The following is a 22,379-nucleotide window of genomic DNA, read 5'->3' as shown; positions in this document are numbered from 1 at the left end:
AAATAAAACGTAAACCTGCCCCATTACAAGTAACAATTATCCATTAAACAAAATAAAATAAGAAAAAAAAACAGTATTCTCAGTGCAGTTTGCAAAGAAATATTGTCATAATTATTACATTGTTTGGCTCTTGTTACTGATGCATTAACATGTAAATTAACAATTACATGTAGTTTTTGGTATTCTCATCTATAACGGGTCATATCTCATTAGTCAATCATGTGTTACTAAAAAAATGTACTTTCTAAAAAGTTTGCAGTGTACAGCTCATAAATAAAAGCAGTGAGGTAAAAGTTAATGAAACTCAATATTTAAAATGTAAAGGAGATGTCTAAAGTAAAATAAAATCCTCAAGTTCAAGTGCCACAAAACTGTAGGCTACTTAAGTAAGGTACTTGAGTAAACGTACGTGTAACTATAACAGCCATAACAAAAATGTTGGTGTTGATAAGCAGCAAAAAATGTCAGGCAAAGATGGCTTTCACTTTTTATAAATCAGATTATTTATTTTTTTGTATTAATTTTGTATACTCCTCGTCTTTATATTATACAGGTCATTCATACAGTTTATGATATAGTAAATAGTAATTACACACAAGAGATGTAACAAGCTTCAACCTGTCACCCTCACAGACATGCATCATGCGTGCACACAAACACACTCACTCACACTCTCTCTCTCTCTCTCACACACACACACTCACTCACACTCTCTCTCTCACACACACACACTCACTCACACTCTCTCTCTCTCACACACACACACACACACACACACACACACACACACACACACACACACACACACACACACACACACACACACACACACACACACACACACACACACTTATTAAACAAAAAAATATAATAAGATAAAAATGCAAAACCCCCGATTTTTCAACCTCCGTTGTCACAAGATTCACATCCTCTCAAAGCTAATTTTGAAAATGAGTATGACAATACACAATTTTAACAACAGAATAAAAAACAAATAAAGAGACATAAAAAATGCAGGAAGGCAACTATAGAAGAGGGCAAAGCGATTCTGAAGACAGAGTAAGTAAATTCAGATCCCAGTCTAACTCTTCATGGAAACAGAAGCACAAATGAGCTGTAATGCAAAAGGAAGAATAACTGGCTGACATCTGGACAGTTTACTGTGAGCGGCAGACGTCTGAAGTCCAACTTAGCGAAGCTTTAAAAGAATACAATGTGCTACAGAGTTTAGAGGCTTTGTGTAATCCGTGTCTCTGTTCAGTCAGGAAACTTGTTCTCAGTGAGGTTTGTATCCATATGAGCCAGTATGTGTAATGCGTGTACAGTAGCAGGGAGGGTGCAGGTCTGAGGAAAGCAATACAAACTACATAAAAAGGGCACTCTGCAAGGTTTATGGCACGAATAACAGCGCTGAGAGGAGCAGGTGCACAGTGGGACCAAAGCTGAACCAATGACGAGGTGTTTTGAAGTTTGGATGAAAACCATCTGGAGGGTGTTAACAAAGGACACTTCATTTAAATATTCTCCCAGTCTCCACTATGAGCTTCACTGGACGACAAACAGACAAACGCTTGAGTCACATCATGTGTCAGTTCATCACACACTGCACCCAAAAAAGAAAAACCTGTTTTCAGCGAGTGATGGCTGATTTTGAATACTAAGAGAGAAGGGGAGTTCACCCTCCTCTTGCTCCAACTTAGAAGAAGGTGAAATGGTGCCAGAAATCACTACTTCAAATCAGAATACAGTTTGAAGAAACACAATACACGAGTACACAAAGTGCCCACTATCTGTGTCTTACTTATTACCACAGAAAACCTTGAGAGTGATAATCCTAGGGTGGGTTGAAAATGAAGCCAGTTGAGAGTGACAGTGATATGTTTGTACAGACAGTAAGGAGAATCTGCAGAATGGTGTATTACTGAGGGGAGGAATATGAGGAGAGCTCTTGCTGGATGCAAAACAGAAAGATTAAATCTGTTGAAGTCCATGTATGATGGAGCCACATACAACACTGGGTCTCAAAAACTGCAGTAGTCGTTAGTCGTTGCTTTGTTTTTGCATGGGAGCGCACACCGACTCATTAGTCCATACACACATGCAAATACACATTCAAACCCTGGATTCGCTCCCTTAACTAAGACGTCTGCAAATCATAATCCCTCTCTCTCACACTGCCACACACACACACACACACACACACACACACACACACACACACACACACACACACACACACACACACACACACACACACACACACACCTTTTCTCTCACAAAGACAAAAAAAAAAAAAAGTTGTCATCATTCTTGACCATCCTCAGTGCGCCACTTCAGGAAATCCTCCTTCCGGGCGTCTGGTTTGATCTGGTTCCGCATGCCACCGAGCAGATTGGAAGTGGCTTCAGAGGCCACTATTAACGGTCGGACCACGGTGGGCGGGATCTGCCGCAGGACGCCGCCCACAGCGCCGGGCAGACCCTTCTGTTCGTGGCCGCGGGATGCTACATCGCACAAGGTCTGAGCCGTGTCAATCACTCCCTGGAGAGCAGAGACAGAGTCCAGGGAGAGAAAAGTCAAAATATTTTGTGTTTTAGTACAATTATGGACATGCACTCAAGAAACCAGAAATCAGGTTGTGCAGGAAATACTTTGTCAATTGATCGATAAAGTGTTTGGTCTATAAAATATCAGAAGTAGTTCTTAGGGCCCATAATTCAATTTTACTCTTTAAAAATATTAAATGTTAAATATCACAGAAAAAAAGTACATTTGAGTCTGGAAGCAAAACATTTCAGGTGTTTTAGCCAAAAAAATTACTCACACAGTGAGTGTCAACATTTTTGCAAATCAATTTTCAGTCAACTGCCTTAATTAATCGACTTACCGTTTCAGCTCTGAATTAGACAACCTGTTTACATGCACTGTGCATCACTACGTATTATAACCTCCTGCTGTGTCACACATACGCTCATGTGACTGGTTATTTTTTGGATTCTTTGTTCTTTAAAAGGGTCCATAATCAATTCAGAGAGGGTAAGTTTGGGGACGCACCTCTCTGACGGTGTCGTAAGCCTTGGCCACACCTTCTCGGAGGTCTGCGGGCTGAGCAGCTCTGCGGGGCCGGCTGGAGGGAGCCCGGCCCTCTGTGATGGCAAAGCGGTTCAGGGGTGGAGTTGGAGACAGGATGTCGTACACCGTCTCTGCTGTGGCCTGTAAGAGAAGCAGACAGACATCAGGCATCGCATACCTGAGGCCCTGCGTATCCTGAACTGCTTCCAACAAATTATCTTACAATTTTTGCACTACTGGAAATAAATTCAGGCCGTGGTCCAAATCTATCTTCTGAATAACTTTCATTCACAGTCGTGGCCTGCACTGAAAACCCTTCACAGACAGAGTACCTGTATGGCCTGCACAAGCCTGTTGCTGAGCTCCAGAGCAGCTGAAGCTGTGGAGGTGCCGAATGATGCTGCCCCCCTCTGGAGACCTCGAATAATGCGTCCATCCTTCCTGTACTGCTCTATCGGCAACCAGAACAGATCCCTCACTCCGTGAACTGGAGAAACACAAAGAGATAGAGAGAAATGAACCACGAGATAAAACAGGATAAAGAACATGCAAATGTTAAGCTGTGTGTTTGGAGTAGTGTAGACTCACACAGCTGGACCACTGAGTGCATGGGGCCAACACCTCCCAGAATGCCCGGCAGCTGATTCTTCCTGATGTCCGTCAGCCACTCTGTGACGGCGTACTGGATCACTTTGTCCACTCCGAGGAGACTAGAAAGTGTTTCAGAAGACAGACTAAGACACTCGAAACTGAAAACTGGTTTGCATTTTAAAACATGGTTATCTAGTCTCAAATGACGATGAGATGTGTGTGTATGGAAGTGTGGATGTCTACCCGTGTCTACAGCAGAGCCTCTTCAGCTTCAACTCAGAACAGTTTAATTGGGCCAGACCAATCAGAATCCCTGCAAAAGTTCCCTGTGAAACACAGAGCAGGACAGAAGGAGTGTGAACAGTCAGCCTGATCAATTATCAGCCTGATCAAACACACAGAAATCCAACAGATTTCTTTAATATAAGTGTTTGGTTACGCTGAGTGACAGATGAGCTGTTTGAGTGACCTCTCACCTGTTCAATGACGACATGTTTGCCTTGATAGTCCAGCCAGATAGGCACTTCAGAGGTGAATCGGAACTCCCTGAAAATAGCAGGGGAGGAAGAGAAAGACCATACCATTAACATTTTAAACCTTAATTATCATTTTCTCTTAGTTTGTAAAAGCAGAATCAGTCTTTCACGAAGCATTCTGGGGAATCGGTGTTAACGTACCGGAAGTAGATTGGCTGGTCGGCGGAAGAGGTGGAGCCGACAGAGGAGGAGCTCTGCTCGCTGTAGGTAGTTTCCACAGAAGCTGTGAGGTCAGGACCCAGACCAGCAGCGGACTCTGCCTCCTCAGAGGCCTTCTGGGAGGGGTCTGCCTTCACTGAAGAATAAATGGGGAGAAATATAGATAAATACATATTTAACACAATTTAAAATAAATCCCCCTCAGAGGTAGCTCACCTTCAGTTGCAGGGTCCACAGGAAGGTACGGGTTAACAAAGGAAGCTAGACTGCTGAAAAAGTCCTTCAGGAAAAACAGTGCATCCTGAACAAGAGACAGAAAAAAAAGGCTGGTTTGACGTGGAAGTAGTTGCATGTTTTCTCCAATCCGATACAGTTCTAGTGCTGGTATGAATGTGGTCATTTCTGATTGACAATAATATGATAAAACATGTTTGCAAACTGAGTTGTATGCTTCTCAGGACTGAAGCATTCACAGAAGAGCTTTGAGTAAAACTCAAAACAGAGAACCAGAGACATTCACCATTTCATTCCAAGTTCTAATGAGCTGCTTTTGGGTGTCACGCACTCGACTAATGCTGGATTTGGATGGAAAAGATTCCACTTTCAGTATTCCGTGTCAGGAGTCGGAGTTACCTGGTCGATGTTAAGTCGTAGAGGCAGCAGGCTGACTCGAAGACAGCACTCGGGTCCACCGAGCCCAGACTCTGGACAAACCTGCAGGGCCTTCACTGTCAGCTACAAAAACAAAACACAATCAATATCGTATTCATGAGATAATCAATAATTAGTCTTTAATCAAGTCCTTCTGATATAAAAGATGGTTTGGTCTCAGTCAGGTCATTTTAATCACAGAAAATCTTTTAATTTAGCAAGTTAATAAACCAAAGTCTCCCTGTGTCTGTCCTCCTCATCCCCGTCCCTCCGTCTCAGCTGTCTCACCATGTTGGAGTGGGCTCGGCGAGGCATGCTCTCGCTGGTGTAGAGGTAGAGGAATTTGTTGAGTTGTGAGGAGGCCAGTCGGTCTCGAACCTCCAGCTCCTGGACAATGAACACCTGCCTGGAGAGAAGCTGCTCGCCACCAGGACCAGCCCCCGCTGCCACTGGCCCCTCTCCATCCGGCCCCGCTACTGCTACTGGATAGGACTCGTGCTGGAAGGACACCTGGATGACAGAATGACAAAACAGGGGGAATATGTTGAAAAAGATGGTGTTTATATATTTAAGGGGGTTCTGGTGAAGCTGTAGATCGACTGGGGAAAATTGAAGCAGTACAGTTTAGTTTCAAGTTGAATTTAAAGTAAAAGTTTTACATTTTACTGCTTCCTTGCCAAGAGTTAGATGAGAAGATCAATACCACTTCAATATCTGTATGTGGAGCCAGCAGCTAGTTAGTTTAGCTGAGCATTAAGACTGGAAGCAAAGGGAAACAGCTAGCCTGGCTCTGTCCAAAAGGTAACATCTGCCTATGAGAGTGGGATCAATATTTTCCACAAGGAAGCGAATAAGCATGAGAAACATTTCATGGGTGCATAAAAAGTTATTGCAATAAAAAAAATCAGAGTTTGAACTTAGTCTTAGTTTCTCTTTCTCTCTCTCTCTCTCTCTCTCTCTCTCTCTCTCTCTCTCTCTCTCTATATATATATTTATATATTTATATATTTATTTATTTATTTATACCTTGGTTAGCTGGATCTCCATCAGCAGTGTGTGCTGGCGCCCGCTGCCTCCAGCCCAGCGCCAGGAGTTCTGGGGACGAGAAGGAGTGGCAGAGCGAGATGGAGACCCACGAACACCAGCAGGGACTGAACGGCCTCTATAGAGAGGACAGAGAACGTGAACGCAACGGTTAAAGCAAAGAAGATGCACACAAGTGAAAGATTACATTGATGAACATATTGTATGAGAAAGTACATTTCTGTGCATCTGAAAACCTACTTGTTGCCCTTAGTGTTTGTTACCTGTTTGTTTGCTGGGCATGTACGGATATGGGCTTGCCGCCAAAGTCCTTGCCCCCGTAGAGATGCCAGACCACAGAGATCTCCCGCAGAACCACCCTGCTCTGAGGCACTGGGAAGCGGCTGGGGGCTCTGAGCAGGTCCGAGCTGCCTCGAGGCCTGGAGAAGTGACTCTCCTTCACCCTGATGGGGCCCTGAGACAACACCGTCACCACGGGCTCCCCATCCCTGGGCTGTAACAGATCCCACATGCGGACATTTTCAAATAAGCATACAAATTATAAGGGAGTGAGCCAATGGGGACAATAAAAGAAAGCAGAGGGACTCACGGGAATGCCCATCCCGGGAGCCTCCAAGATGCAAAAGTCATCATTGTCGGTGGAGCCCTCGGAGCCTTCGTCTGACATCATATCTGCCTGTGCCTCCACTGCTGTGGCAACTAGTCCATCAAGCTCAGAGTCCTCACCCTGCAGCATGGAGGGGAGGCGCTTCGAAGCTTCACCGGGGAACAAATAGACAGAGACAGGCGAGCCTCTCTGCATGGAAGGTGAACCTGGACAAAAACAAGCACAGATTTATGGGACATGTATATATACAGTATATACATATATACACATACAAACCTCCTGACCACATGTGTACGATGCATACAGATATAAATTACACTGTTATTACATCAGATTTTATGGTTGTATAAGTGAAAACTGGCAAAACGGGGGCTGAGTTTTATGTTTTTCTTCCATAAAATTCTGTTTATTCAGTCAAAGTGTGACGATACGCACCACAGTCTTATATCACTTATGGAAACCAATTTAAATGCATCAGCCCACAATCCTCCTCGTATACACAAGGACACTTGGGTCATTGCAGAAGTTTACTGAATCGTATCCTGTTTGGATGTTGAGAAACTCTTCAGTACCAGGATCTAAACTGTCTTCTCGCTGGCTCTTCTCTGTGTCAATTAAGGCATCAGCCAGGTCGTACTGGTTGATCTCAGCGGTTTCAGCTGGAGGGCAGGGCAGCACCGACGCAGGACTTTCTGACAGCTGACGAGACAGAATATTATAGGAGAACATTAAACAATTATACGGCATCTTTATACCACTTTTTAACTCTTGTTACACTAACAATTGTACTTATTATACATTTATACACTTCATTAGTATTCTCTTTTACATTTTGTACTGTTACTACCTCTACTTCTGTAAACAACGCCTATTGTATGTCTGTCTGTCCATCTCTCCTCTGTTGCTCTTGGGTTTCTATATTTTTTTTCCAGGTTAAAGTTCTTTTCACTGTGGATAAAAAAAGCAAACCAAAGATCTAAGGGTATAATAAACAGACTGTAAAGCCTTATGAGAAAATCAATCTCAGTATAAATAAAATAAACTTGAGGTGCTTAACTAGTCTGAGGCCATTAATTAGCTTTTTTATTTTTTTTTCTTACTGGTAATTTCTGGCCAGCGATTTCAGTGGGTGAGGTGTGTCGCGGTGGGGGGTGCAGGTCGCCCTGAGAGACCAGGTACTGCAGCAGGTTAACCAGGGCGGCGCAGGAATCTGCACAGGTATGAAGGTGAACCACATTGTTGGAGCAACGGAGCTCAAAGAGAGGCTGAGACTGGAGAGCAAAGAGAGGAAAACAGAGGAGGCACATTTAATTAGAGAACAGGAGAATCAATAAAGGTGGTGACAGAGAGAGGGAGGAAGTAAAACTAAATAAATAGGAACACACCTGAATGCTATAAACAAAGACAAGATTAGACAATGGAAATGGAAATACAAAACATTGTTGCATAACAGATTTTGAACTGAACTTTCTCACATTTGAACACGTTGCTACTGATTGGTTGAAAGGGCAGCAGCGTCACTGTTATCGGACAACATGTTTACTGTCGCCTGTTTGTTTTTGGTTCCATGTCCAACTGAAAAGCAATCTTTTTGTCTGAAGCTATGATTATAGTGAAACTTCATTATGGTAAAACAAATATTTATAAACATGCGGCCTGTGCTTGTTTGTGGTTTCAGAGGGGAATTTAACTAAATTAGAATGTTTTTGTTCACGTTCACATTTTCTCTGGCGGGGTTGGTCTGTGTGCTTCATGTAAACAGATGGCGAGCACTCACCAGCTTGCCCGTATCGCTGCCTTTCCATGTGGTGATGGCGAGCTCCAGCAGGTCAATGTCCAGAACACACACATAGTCTGTGTGACACAAAGACAACATGGTGGCTTTTATTAGAGTGAAGCTCATTTTAACATTGAATCTTTTTATACGTTACTAATATTAACTTGACTTTCATCTTAACAGCAGCTCTGTTATCAATCACACTAGTCCTGATCAGAAGGTTCCCCTAGTCCAGGGGTAAGGTAACAAACATCCTGACACTTTTGTTTTCACTCATTTGGAATTTCTTTAAACATGTAACATGAACAGACTTAAACTCCTCTAAGAGGTTGCTGAACAACTCTAACGGACACAATATAAACAGACATGAAGAAACTCGCTAGCCTAGCGACATTAGGGCTACAAACAACCAACACTCAATAACAACAGCCTCAACTATTCTGTAACTGTAACATGTAAACATCACGTGTCTCACCTCTCCTCAAGTCCACGGTGTCAGTCTCACATTTGTCAGAGAGGTAGAGAGCAGAGTCATCCAAGATGAATCTGACCACAACAAAACAAAAACACAACTTAGACCAAGATCTTACACGGCGAGTCACCGGCTCACAGAATGCGATACATTACATTTCAGAAGTATTTGCAGCGCGGATTATTGTCTAATATTAAGATTTGGATTATTGTTGTATTTAATCTTCACGTTCAGTTAGTGGTGAACTGTACCTGAGGTGGAAGGTGGCGGTGTCTACAATGATATTACTAGACAGAGAGAAGGACTCTGCTGTGAACACCGCGCGCAGTGGCAGATACAGAGGCCTGGCAAACAGAAAAACAGAAGATGAGGGTGAAAAAAAAAAAAGGAGAAACGTACAATGTAAATATAAATTTACCACACTTTTTTTAGTAGCTATAGTATATACCTGTAGTCGACAGCACAGGTAGCGAGGTGTGTGTGGAGAACAGTGATGACGGCAGGTGCTGTGTATCCCAGAATGGGATCATCAATCACATCCAGGAAGTCAACCAGCTGTAACAAACAAACCATGTTATATTCATCCACCTGAATTGTTTTCCGTGTGAAACACGTTTTTTATTTTTTTGCACAACCCAAATGGTTTAATTGAGAGGAAGTCTAGGGAGAGATTTTTCCTTTCATGAACTATTACGTTTTGTCCTTTCTGTGGACCCCAGGAAGATTAGCGGCCGCTAAGGCGTCAGCTAATAGCATAGTAAACATAATACAACTGTTTTTGTGTGACCATTTTTGTGTGTTTTATGTTTCTTTAGTGCTTTTAAATATGATGATTTTAATGTAAAGTGTCTTTGAGAACTCTGAAAAGCGCTCTATAAATGAAATGCATTATTATCATTATTGTAATAAACAACACTGAGGATTAGAGAAGACGCTGTTGGCTCTTTAATCTGTAAGAAGACTTGTTTCTTTTTGCTTCCTTGTACTGCTTCTCACCTGCTCATGCCAGCTGTGATTAGTCTGCGTCACGTAATGTCGCATGGTGGCACCTTGAAGTCGAAGGGCAACTAGGAACTCCTACAGTAAGAGACAGAAGCAAACATTGTTTAATGTCAAACTCGCACCAGCAGCAGAATCAGGCGTTTGAGGAGGACGTACCTTAACACTCCTCTGTGGGTCCAGTGTGATTTTAATGGCTGTGGACAACATCTGTAGATCCACCTCCTTGCCGCTCACACTGCTCACACCCACCTCTGTAGGGTAGATGGTAGGGTCCAAGTGTTTTGGGGGAGTGAAGTTGGGCATCTCCAACCGCAGTGGGATGGGGGTGTCTTTCACTACCGCTGTAGTGGTGAAGTCAGAAGAAATGATGACCCAGAACGAACATTAAAATTGTCTACTTAGCGTTAAATCTACTTCAACATAATTCTAAAAAGGACAATATGAATTATGTACCTCGATGGTAGAGCTCCACTCGTCTGCTCTCTATACACAGGAAATTGAGATTGGGGTCGTTCTGGTGCTGTGCCACACTGAATATCTTTCCCCCTTCCAGGTCGAGCACAATTTCCCCATGACTCTGGTCCTCCTGAATCAATGAGATGAAACATCGACGGTTAAGAAACACAAACATTCCTGGATAAAAATGGATACAGGTCAAATAATCTTAAATTGTGAATGGATCAAGCCAGAGCTGTTTTTAAGTCTTTTGAACCAAGTCAAGTCTCGGGTCTTGGAGATGCGACGGCCACATGGCTCACCTTCTTGTCTGTTCTGGCTTGGAGGCGGCCTTTGCCGATAATCACAGTGAGGGAGAGGAGGCTGAGGTTGTGGTTGGAGCGAGGAGCTGACTGCTGTGTCTTTCCAGATGATTCACTGGCCAAGTAGAAGTGAGGCTCGTCCTCTTCTGAATCAGAGTCTATGGCAGAGAGAAGAAAACATACGCGATCTGTTTTAATTCATTCATTAATGGAGGAAGAATCATCTTGATATAACACACACAAAACCTACTTGATTATTAGTTTTAGTGGGCTAGTTGCTATTAAATACTAGATCTACATGTTGTTTTTCCACTAAGGCAGTCAAACTCACCTAGTCGAAAGGCCGATTTGCAGAGCTGGAACTCGTCGTGGTGATGACGGCTGTGGTCGGGGCTGTGGGCTGAGGGGGGAGGAGGCTCCCACATCAACAGATCATTATTGATCCTTTGGGACAAAGCGGTGGGTGAGGAACATTGATGTTACTTCAGATGCAGAATTTAAGAGCAATATATAGACCAAAGCTGTAAAAGGAAGATATTTGGGGTGACCGTGGCTAAGTGGAGAGCAGGGCCGCCTTTTAATCAGAGGGTTGGCGGTTTGATCCCTGCTCTGCTAGTCTCATGTCAATGTGTCCTTGAGCAAGACACTTAACCCCAAAATTGCTCCCGCAGCTGCGTCTACGGTGTGTAGATAGATACTGAATTGTAAGTCGCTTTGGATAAAAGCGTCTGCTAAATGACTGTAATGTAATGTAATTTCTTGACCACGTCTGAGACTGAACTCCCTGTACAATAAAAAAAAACCTTCAACTGAAGAGAATTTAAAAAACTTTTTGGGGGATACCTGGATAATGTTATCTTGGAAAGGAGCCTTCACACCTGTGCTTCTGTTGACGTACCTGTTGTAGAAGCTCTGGAAGGCTTGTTTGCTGGGAAGGAGGATGTAGGCCAGCGGGAGGTTGATGTCCACCGCACACTGACACTGAGCGACACACTGCGCCTGAAACTGACGCATCTCCTCCGGGTCGGCTGGAATCACCATCTACAACGAGAACGGAGGAGAGACGAGGAGGGATGAGCTTGGTTTGAAAACTTAATAAGATGGATGATGAATTATAGGATTTCTTTTGCGTGTCAGTGCACCTCCTCAGTCTCAAACATGGTGCGGTTGGAGGAGAATGGGGAGCTGGTTTTATCGTTGAGTTCACAGTGACTTTCAAAGAAGGCGGCCCCCAGGTCCCTGATGAGACCTGCATCCAGACCTGCAGCTGGGCCCTGAGTCTCACCTCCACGCACACATACTGATAGCCTGCTCACAGAAACAGAAACAAAAGGAATACTGGCTTTTGGTAGAGTACTTTATAACAATATCTTTTGTCTTTTCCTTGGAGAGCTTTGGTACCGTAAGGTGCTAATTTCTGGCAGATTGTGAATTATAGATGGAATTATTCTCATAATCACCACTACTAACCTCGGCAGAGAGTCGCGGTTCTTCTTTACTCTGATACAGGGGAAAGAGCCGCCCTCCCAGCCTTCATATGACCCTGGTGACACACAACACATCAGTTCTCTGTCTGCATTTCACATTTCAAAACACTGCTTCATGTAGATACACATATATACAGTCCTTTTAACAGATTGTTTTTAACAATGAATTGTGTAATTAATGGCACAAAAACTAGGGTCTTTTTCTAAACATCAGATGCTAATTCAAAGATAGTTCAGATGTTCTGAAGTGGGGTTGTATGAGGTGCTTGTCTAATTTACAGTTTTTATCCACTGCTTTACCTCGCCGTCAGACAGTCCTTTCAGACGGAGTACTGAAGCCGTTATCTGTGCTCTCTTCAAAGCCACAAGACTCCTTTACAAACAGTCATTTTATCTCTTTGGATACACCAAACACACCTCCTTGCCAAAGGAGTCTGGTAGCTTTGAGGCTCACGGCTTGGTAAAGAGGTGAACATGTTCTAAACATAGCATTCACTTAATCTGATATTGATTTTTTTTAGGTGAGCCTTTCTTTTAGGTAGCTAAAATATGTTTTACTGATGGCCTCAGCGGTATATTGCTTTGCTCCCATGTTAGTTCTCCTGTCTGTTTCTCTAAACTGGGGGAGTGCCGACAACCTTCTACTGTAGGAAATACACTGACTACGTATAAGTACATCATACAACCCCACAAACATCCCAACTGTCGACTTTCAGTCACTGGAAAGGAATAATGATCCAGAGTGGATTATCCTGGTAAACACATTAACAACACCTTGGATTGCCTATGTTGAGCAAAGAGCATTGGTCAGTATACTGTATGGCTATTTATGGCGGCTCTTTTCATGAATATTCAGTCAAACAAACAAACAGCTACTGTTTAGGTTTGTTGTGTGTTCCCACCATGCAGGTCGGTGAAGGAGGCCTCCAGCAGCTGGGTGAGACAGGGAGCCCACGGCTGTCCCGGAGCAGTCTTCTCGCTCTGGAGGTCCGGGGCCTCCTGGTGCTTCAGCTCCAGCTGACTCAGCTCGAGCACCAGGGTCTCCTGCCGCACCGCCCTCTGGGTCGGAGGTCGGCGCTTAGGGAGGGGCCGCAGGTCCGGTATGGGGAAGCGAAGCCTGAGGACGGCGTGGGGGGAGAGGAGGGTGAAGGAGGAGCACAGCTCGCTGCTCTGGGTCTGAGGAGGGAAAGTGAGAAGGATGGAGTTTAAGAGCTGATTCAGCCACAGAGTTGCAGACAGTAGTCAGTTGTCGATGTCACTGTTGAAGCTCTACTAGCTGCTTAAGGGCAATCTGAAGACTATTGAGAAAGTTCTTATTGATTTATTTTATGCATCTCTTCTAGACACAGCAATTAGTTTACAGATCTACTCTGTTTAGGGAGTTTTCTTTGTGTAATAAGGTCTTCATGATGAATACATGTATGTGGGGATCCACCTGCATGAGTCCAGGTCCAGCAGTCTGTGTGGGACAGTGGCTGAAGGCTTTGCTCAGGTTCCCCAGGCGACTGAGGATGTCCAGGTCCAGCTCAGCGCTCAGCTCTGCCAGCTCCACCCGCACGACACTGTCCCGCCGCACCACCCGCTGTTTACCCTGCCAACACAGACACACACACACAAACACGTGTGTTAAAGGATAGGCTAATGCATCTGTTAATTTCATCCTAAAATTATTATTTTGATGTCATTTTTGGAACTAAAAAAAAAGTTGCTATTGATGTATAAGAGATAAGACATTTAATACTGGCAAATATTGCAAAATATAGGTTTTTGGAAAAACAGAACATAAAACTACTTTGAAGTGAATTAAAAACAAATACCATTTATTTTAAATAAGAAAGGTTTTGCACTTTAACAGGCACATATCAAGTCAGAGTGTGTGTGTGTGTGTGTGTGTGTGTGTGTGTGGGTGTGTGTGTGTGTGTGTGTGTGTATATATACATAGAAATATATAAGTGCGTACTTTCCGCAGGTTTTTTTCGGTGAGGCTGTAGTGTAGTTGGGCACATGGTCTGGCTGCAGCTCCAACTGTGAACAGACCAGCTTTCTGGAACTGAAGCAACTGGAAAGAGAAACATAAAGAGACACAATAATCTCTCAAGTCATCCATATCAGCTGGCAAAGAGAACAACAAACACAAACTACTTTTAAATCACAGGACCAAGTTTAGTCAAAAGTAACTTCAGTCTGAAAAGTCATAACACATGTTACAATTCCCGGCAATTTTTTTTTTTAAGGTCTGTATGTTTGTATGACTCTATGCTGGCAGTCAAAAACATATATGCCGTTGGGTGTAGTACAAAAGAAAGACGAAGAACAGCTGTGACATACTCAGACCTTATAATGACCGCATGTGACCACTTACTGTTGCTACTGTTTGATATTGTTGTACAATGACGGAATTAAGTTTTACGTCTTAAAAGTGTGACCACAGCCACGGGGTCAGCTTCAGAGCTTCACAGACTGACAAAGAGCTGTTTCTACCTCACTGTACTGAGGCTTTCCGTCCTCCCAGAGGCACTCTAACAGCTCCAGTCTGCTGAAGGAAAGGTCAGAGGTCACGGCCCGGCAGTGGCTTCTTCCGCTCCGCATCTCACAAGCAACTTGCACCGCTGCTCCGGTCACTCTGTGAGAGAACGGACCACAGGGCAAACGAGAATTAGAAAAAAACGCCCAAAATAAGTACCGTCCAATCTGTAATTGTTGTGAAATGAAATTATGTGTGAAGCTATGTCCACCCAACTTATAACTCAAACTAAATATGCGTCTGTGTTTTTCTACCTGAGGTGGGAGTGTGTGCAGGCCTTGGCAAAGCCGCCTCTCAGATGGTGAAAGTCTCGCTCACTAAACATGCTGTCCTTGAAGAAGGCCAGCTCCCGGAAGAACACCTGAGACACCTGAGCCAATGAGGAGGCTCCGTCAGGCTTAGAGGGCGGGTCCTCCTGCAGGAGGGTTAGGGTGAGCCCGCCAAGACTCAGACGCAACAGAGCATCAGGCTTCAGCTGCTCTGCCTGGCCGCTGTGTGAACGCCCTGCAAGGAAAAGGATGACAGTTTTCTTTATTTTTGAAAGGCACATGTCTTTGGGAAAATTCTGGGAAGAACGTCAAACTCTTGTGTAAAGTGGTAAGAAAGGGATTTTACCTCTGGTCCGGCCGCTTGCCTGTGGTAGACTCGACAGACTGCCTGCTACAGGATACCTCCTGGGACAGTTCACCATGCCCTGGCAGGGAAAATTACAGTGGATATCAGACTACTTGTGATTTGATGGTTACATTTACTAACTTCCAGCTCTGTGTTTGTTGTTGTTTTCTGTAAGTAGGGAAAGAGAGAGCTCACATAATTCAAATATATCTTGTGGTAATAACCTTTCTGCCATTTGTATTTTAGAAAAAAACTAATTTAACATTAAAATACCAATACTATTTTTAGTAATACTAAAGGACACCAATATTGATCATTTAGGAATTTAGGCTTATTAATCTAATCAAGGAAAAAGAGAAAAATAAATCATCTTCTATTTTCTGATGGTTTTCAGCCTCGTTGATCTCCTTACAGCCATCTGCTAAATGCCTAAACTGTCAGCGCACACACACACACACACACACACACACACACACACACACACACACACACACACACACACACACACACACACACACACACACACACACACACACACACACACACAGTACCTGTGCAGACAAAGATGCAGGCTGTGTGAAGCTGGCCAGACTGTGTGTGGACGACTCCATATCACTGTCTGACATCTCGCTGCCGGAGCGCACAGACGTCGCGCTACTGGTCATTCCAGTAGGACCCATGGAGAAAAACATGTCTGCAGATAATAATAAAAATAATAATACATTTGATGTGTAAAACACACAAACACACACACACACACACACACACACACACACACACACGCACACACACACACGGTAAATACTGCAATGTACACAAACTTCAGGGAACATAGCTGCAAGCAAAGGAGTGGCAGTATTTTCCAGATGAGCCCTCTTCTTATTTAACATGTTAGGTTCACACTACTGAGGGTTCTCATTGAACCGACAGCCCAAAACAACCCGTGTCTTTGCATTTTATACAGCCCGGCTAAAGACAGATTTCCTACACTTTTTTGTTAATAATGCTGTATACCTACATATTATACTGTATGAATGCTGGACATATATTTTAAAAGAGGGAACATTTTCACCCACAGTGGCTGACATGGTTTGACTACATGGTTTTAGGAGCAGGCCTGCTGAGGTTGTGATCAGACAGACCGGTTATAACTGGACCTTAGCCGCCCCTGTGTTACCTCCATTCTCCAGGCCGGAGATGAAGGGCTCCAGGTCGGCCTCGGTTTCCCAATCCTGGTCTCTGGGACTGGAGCCCAGCTGCTTACTGAGGTCCTCCTCAATCAGACGCAGGTCGTCTGAGTCCAGCGGACGACTGAGGGCTCCGCCACACTTAGTCGTGTCCTCTGGGGAGAGAGGAAAGAGAATCACATTCATGAATGTGTTTATGAGAGCGAAAGAGATCAAGGCTGAGTGTGACCGAACATTTATGAGGCATTAACAGAGGTCTGTGACCAACACAGGCGTATTGTCTGGGTGTATCTGTTCTTGCCTTTGAGGGGTTTTACATTATGTATTGCTAAAGCCTGTAGGCACCCGATTACCTCATGGTTACTAGACACAGAAGAAGTAATGAATTTTGTGGTTTTATTTTGTGAGCGCATGAATGAATGTAAGTATCATTTATACATTTTACTCATCACAAAGATGGAGAAACAAGTATTTGCTATACTCTTTATGGACAGAAAATGACTCTGAATGCTTAAGTGGATTTTATTATAATTTATTAATGTTATCTTAACCCCGCTAGAACCTGACTATGACTTTATCTTGTTTCAGTCCAGAAGCCATTACAGCATCACATTGTGACCACACATGTAGCATTCAATGGCAAGAGTCAGGTGTAAGCCAGGTGACTGGTGCATCTTTATCACAATGGCTGTGTGTTACTGTACCAGTGTCTATGCAGAGGGCCGCCAGTAGGTCTGTCAGATGGGTTATTTGATCTGGAGACAGCAGCATGTGGACACAGCCCACCTTCCCATCCAACTCCAACTGACGAACAGAGAAAAACAGAAAGGATACAGATGTCAATATGACAGTTGCATTTACTAATCCTTCAGAATGTTACAGTATGCAGACACAAGCATGCACACACACACACACACACACACACACACACACACACACACACACACACACACACACACACACACACACACACACACACACACACCTTTGGTCCAGGCAGCATGTCGTTCTGTTTAATCTTGACGGTGGTCTCAATGAAACCGGAGCAGCTTCCTATGAGCAGTGGCTGAGATGGAGGGCATGGAGGGGATTTCAAGGGCTTCGCCTCTTCCTCCTTTTCCTCCTCCTCATCATCATCTTCTTCTTGTTCCTCCTCCTCCTCCTCCTCCTCCTCCTCTTCTTCTTCTTCCTCCTCTTCCTCCTCCTCTTCTTCTTCTTCTTCACTTGCCACGGCTGATTCAGGGTGTTCCTCCTCAGGATGACCCTAAGAAATGAGGAGATATCTATGAGCATTTCTGGCTGTAAATCATATTTTTGTTTCATTTTGATAAAGTATATTGTGATATCTTCCTCTAAGTTAACTAATTAACTGCCGCTGTCAAGAAACAAACTTGCATTTTATGTCAAAACAAAAAGGCTTTTACTTTGTAACTTTGCAACAGTAGCAAGTGAGAAAAGATCATCTTCAAATATCATAATAAGAGTAAGAAACTGATTTAATAAAGTCTGAATATCTATGTTTAGTTAGTTATAAACCTCTTTAATACACATCAGCTCCACCTGGACTTCTCATGCTGTGGTGCAGAATGTGGTGTAAGGTTTTTAAGAATTATTCTTTGATATTTGTTGGTTTTAGTTTGCTTAATCTTTTATGATTTTAAGTAAATACATAAAATAAATAAACTGTATACATAAATGAGTGTGAAAGAAATAAAATAAAAGATACAAAGATTACACATGAAGGACTCATAGCGGTTTAGTCTCCATCACCTGCGCTGTGCCGGTGCTGTCGTAGAACAGCTGAACGGCGCTCAGCTGGAGGATCTTGTGCAGGAAGGCGGGCGGCTGGTGGATGTCAACAGGCACGGCAGTCTGGCTGGCTGGATCCCGCACTGCCTCGTCAAAGTACTCCAGCCTGGAGAACGTGCACAAAAACAACAACACACATATTATTTAGTGCCATGACAAAAAGCAAACAAATTGGTTTAAGGTAATGTGATTTCTATTCTGAGAAACAGTACCATTGTAAGGTACTGTATGGTAAGGTAATTGTAAGCTAAGGACAGTTGTGCTGTCAGTCCGTTGATCTCAGATGATCAAACAGCATCCTGTTTAATAAACACTACCCCTTTAATTAATATGCTTCAGGGGACTCAAATCAGTTCTTCTGTTAAAAATCAAGCATTTGAGATGACAGGGCCTTCTGGTCACTGACCCCACATCAGCACTGCCATCCTAAGCAGCTTTGTCAATAAACCACAAAAATAAGGGTTCAACAGTGACGCACAGTAGAAAATGGTAAGACAGTCATGGGACATGTGGCACCAGTGGAAATACACACAGAAAACCAGCAGAGGCGACCTGGCAAATAATCAAATAAATGGGTAGTTGGGAATGAATGCAAATGAGCTCAGCTATCTTAATTTGTAATGTTAGCTTTAATAATACTGTCACATCAGCAATATTTCTACATTTGACTTGATTACAAGACCTGATCACTGCAGATGAAAACTTAAAATCATTGAGAACATAATTGCGTTCAGTAAATGATTGCACGAGGCTCTCCACAGCAATAGTGGCCATATATTCATCAACGTCAAAGTCACAGATTCCCCTGACATCCCGTAGTGACGACTCTTTAAGAACAGCCTGATAAAAAGGTGAAAGACCTCGTCAATACTGACCCCGTTTAAACCGAGCTTCACACCGAGGCTGTCTGAAAACACAAGGCCGAGCCGGGGCCTCTTCTCCTTATCTGCTGATGAGCAGAGATAAGATGAAATCTAATTCTTGGCTTCCATTTTACTTTCCCTCTCCTATGACTGCAATGTAAGTGCTGATGTGGAAGAGTTGCAATATTACTGATCACAGGGACATTTTAGCTCCCTCTTGTGAGAGATAAAATAATGAAAAACAAAAACAAAAGAGCAAAATTGGAGCTGGGGGTATAAATCTAGATGCTTTTATTTGTATGACTCATGATGATTTGTAAGATTCAGAAAGTTATGCTGACCACTATGTTTGAGCTCATCATCTGTGGCTTCTTTGTTTTTTGTCACCAACAGTTCTTCAGCTCCAGTGTTTCATCGCTCAACAAGGTCTGCACTACACTGACAATGAATTAACTACAGTATGTATAAATCCTACACCTACTGTAGCAGTAACAAAATACAAAATAAAGGACAAACATCATGAAGGAGGAGTCTTCTTGTTTTCCTTTGCAGCTAATTTGGTTAAAGTGAATCTTGAAAAGGGAGACATACCGTTTGATGTGCACCTCTAAGGCAACGCCTGTTTCCAGGTCCAGGGGCTGGTGCTCGATGCGAACGATAGTGTCTATGAAGGTGACTTTAATACGACGAAGGACTGCAAACACAGATGAGATGAGAGACATGCAAAGGTTCATCAGCACCGACCCTTCAAATCATCTCTTCTCAGTGTCTGTTCAGATTGGGTTTTTAATTGGGGAAATATTCTCAGTAATACTGTAAGAGTGCACATTATTACTGTGGGGAAACAGACGCATGCATGTTCACGCCGTCAGCTCTTCACAAAGTAAAGGACGCACACAGCTCCGACTCACCCGTCTCAATGGTTTGTGCAAACATCTCAAGCCCCTCCAGCTGGGCAGGCGGCTCCTCGGACGCCTCAGGGGGGTCCTTCAGGCACTCCTGAGCCAGCTGCATGCTGGAGGCCATGCTTGATGACCAGCCTTGAGAGTCCCAACCCCCGCCTGAGTGCAAACACAACCACATGGAGCTCAGACATAGTGTAAGTGAGTCTGTGTGCACTTTATACATCTAATCTAAAAACACTTTACACATCGAGGTCCAGGTTGCTTTCTGTCGAGAGGATTAGTTGATAAATCAGGAAATTAATCAATTAATAAAATAGCCAACGATGTATCGTTTGTCATTTTTTAAAGTAAAATTGCAAGAAATAACCCCCTAATAATGATAACAATCCAAGCATTCCAATTACTCAAATGTGCCCTTTTCACTATTTTCTGACATTTTATTAAAGAACAACAACATGAATCGATTAATTTAGAAAATAAGCAGCAGTTTAATCGATGTGTTTTGAATGAAAAAGCATTTAAAGTGTCTGAACGTGTAGGGAAATGATCTTGGATCCTCACTCACATCCTGATGGACTCTTATTTATCACCTGCATAACAAGAGCTCTACACCAGGAATAGTTTGGGGAAAACAGTAATAAAACGGGGACAAATTAGTCTTTACAATCATCATAATTTGGGACCATACTTGACAAAATGGGCCGATCTCATAATCCCTGGAAGAGCCCTTCACCCAACCTGCGGCTGCCTGAAGCATGTTTAGTGTCCCAAGTGGACGACTTCTTTCCAAGTCGAAACTTACTGGTTCGGTACTTGGGTCGACATGTTATCTGAAGACCAGAAACTTCTAAGGTGCAGTGATCCGTCAGGAGAGCTTGCCAGGGGATGGTCACTGTTATGGTGCTCACAAAGCCATCCACTATCTCCAGAGGAGCCCCGAGAGTCTCCAAAAGCTCGTTGACCGCCTGAGGTAGAGAGAGGAAGCAGTCAATAAGAAGTGCAAAGTGAAAACAACTGGTTTCATATTGTATCATCACAGTGTGTAGACTTATAAGGCAAAGGGAGAGTACAGTCAACATGGCAGGGGGAGATATACTGCATCTATTTTGAATGTTGAGACACTATGGAGAGGTGCAGTTATTCTGGTGATGTGTTCCCTATAACTGCAATTCCTCGAAGAAATGCGAGCTCGGCTAAAAGCATGACGAGATTGTTGTTGAACTCGAGTGCAGTTGCGAAACAGTCAAGGGTGCACGAGCCCGACAACAAACACAGTGTGACTCGTGGTGCCACCTTATGTGATTTAAAAACACTCACCCAGACATCGAGGTGGATTTCTCTGATGACACCGCTGCCGTTGTAGAGGTCCAAGCCGAGCTGGTCCAGGCTCAGTCGTTCCTGCAGAAAGTGACCGAGGTAGTGCTGTAAGAGGTACCGACAGGCCCGCTTCTTGATTGAGCCTGGCCAGGGGAACAGCCAGCGAGACATAGGGCCAGAGGGAGCGGGGAGAGGGAGCGAAGAGGCGGCGGAGGAGAACGAGTGCGACTACAGTCCGCTGGCAACTGCATAACAGACTAACACGAAGTGTGCAAACACAAGGAATGAGCCACGGCTAGCTACAGGGGGCTAAGGAAGGGGGTAGACCGCAACTGTAGTTCTCCTCTAGCCTTCACACAAAAACACTCGGAAATCCTTCCTCGGGACCGACGAGACTCCCCCGCTGCGTGACGAGACGTTACTCCAGCTGTTCGTGGCTGTCTCGGCTCATGTTTTCGATACGTTTCGTGTCGGAATTGGAGCCGCAGGTTCTGTTGTTGCGTATCTCTTGTTTCAGGGTTGTTTATTGTTGTCGTACGCCAACTGATGGTATGGTGGACGTACGTGCGTAACGCGTCATCGTGACGACAGGCAAAACCCCGGAAGAGATAGGTGACACCACCTAGGCGCCATCTTTGTAAGGTTATTAGTATTTTAATACTAATAGAATCAATGATTTTGTATTTTCTTTTTCAAATATGAACATTTATGATTGATATAGATTAAATACATTTGTTGTAATGCTTTTGTAACAATATGGGTTCCAATATATACATATAAAGAAGCTATAAAGACGTGTCCTGGGTCAACATAAGAGCTTTATGTAATTTTAATTTTTCTATGATCGTGTGTTAACTACCCGTGTTGAGGTTTTGTTAATCAATGGTACTCTGTCACTTAGACGTGGGATGAGGAGGCAGCTTAATGTAATTATGTTGTTACACTCATGTCCACTTAATAGCATTTTCTTTTCAGCAACTACAGCCGTACATCACTTTGTTCC

General features: G+C 43.6%; 1 protein-coding gene across 1 annotated transcript; it reads right to left on the bottom strand.

Moving 5' to 3' along the window:
* Window positions 1-479: 479 nt before the first annotated feature.
* On the bottom strand, window positions 480-21,902 carry atg2a (autophagy related 2A). The gene is made up of 42 exons (XM_068714958.1): window positions 21,377-21,902; window positions 20,862-21,024; window positions 20,066-20,215; window positions 19,746-19,848; window positions 18,253-18,397; window positions 17,468-17,746; window positions 17,187-17,286; window positions 16,473-16,637; window positions 15,847-15,989; window positions 15,296-15,374; window positions 14,935-15,184; window positions 14,638-14,779; window positions 14,117-14,215; window positions 13,592-13,747; window positions 13,059-13,332; window positions 12,140-12,212; window positions 11,812-11,977; window positions 11,568-11,710; window positions 11,001-11,113; window positions 10,670-10,827; window positions 10,365-10,497; window positions 10,068-10,252; window positions 9,906-9,986; window positions 9,358-9,464; window positions 9,161-9,253; window positions 8,913-8,983; window positions 8,438-8,514; window positions 7,761-7,931; window positions 7,233-7,359; window positions 6,643-6,866; window positions 6,317-6,546; window positions 6,036-6,171; window positions 5,298-5,519; window positions 4,992-5,093; window positions 4,575-4,659; window positions 4,341-4,494; window positions 4,140-4,209; window positions 3,907-3,989; window positions 3,661-3,782; window positions 3,405-3,559; window positions 3,055-3,213; window positions 480-2,541 (listed from the first exon to the last, which is right to left on the bottom strand). The coding sequence occupies exons 1-42, from the start codon at window positions 21,545-21,547 to the stop codon at window positions 2,305-2,307; spliced, it is 6,096 nt and encodes a 2,031-aa protein (XP_068571059.1). The 5' UTR covers window positions 21,548-21,902; the 3' UTR covers window positions 480-2,304.
* Between the last annotated feature and the right edge of the window lie 477 nt (window positions 21,903-22,379).

The sequence above is a fragment of the Cebidichthys violaceus genome, unplaced genomic scaffold, assembly GCF_023349555.1.
Source record: "Cebidichthys violaceus isolate CVI_PGR_0920_01 unplaced genomic scaffold, fCebVio1.0.p SCAF_2, whole genome shotgun sequence".
In the NCBI taxonomy this organism is placed as follows: domain Eukaryota; kingdom Metazoa; phylum Chordata; class Actinopteri; order Perciformes; family Stichaeidae; genus Cebidichthys; species Cebidichthys violaceus.
Note: the sequence above shows the minus strand (reverse complement) of the source record. Positions and strands in the feature narration are given on the sequence as shown.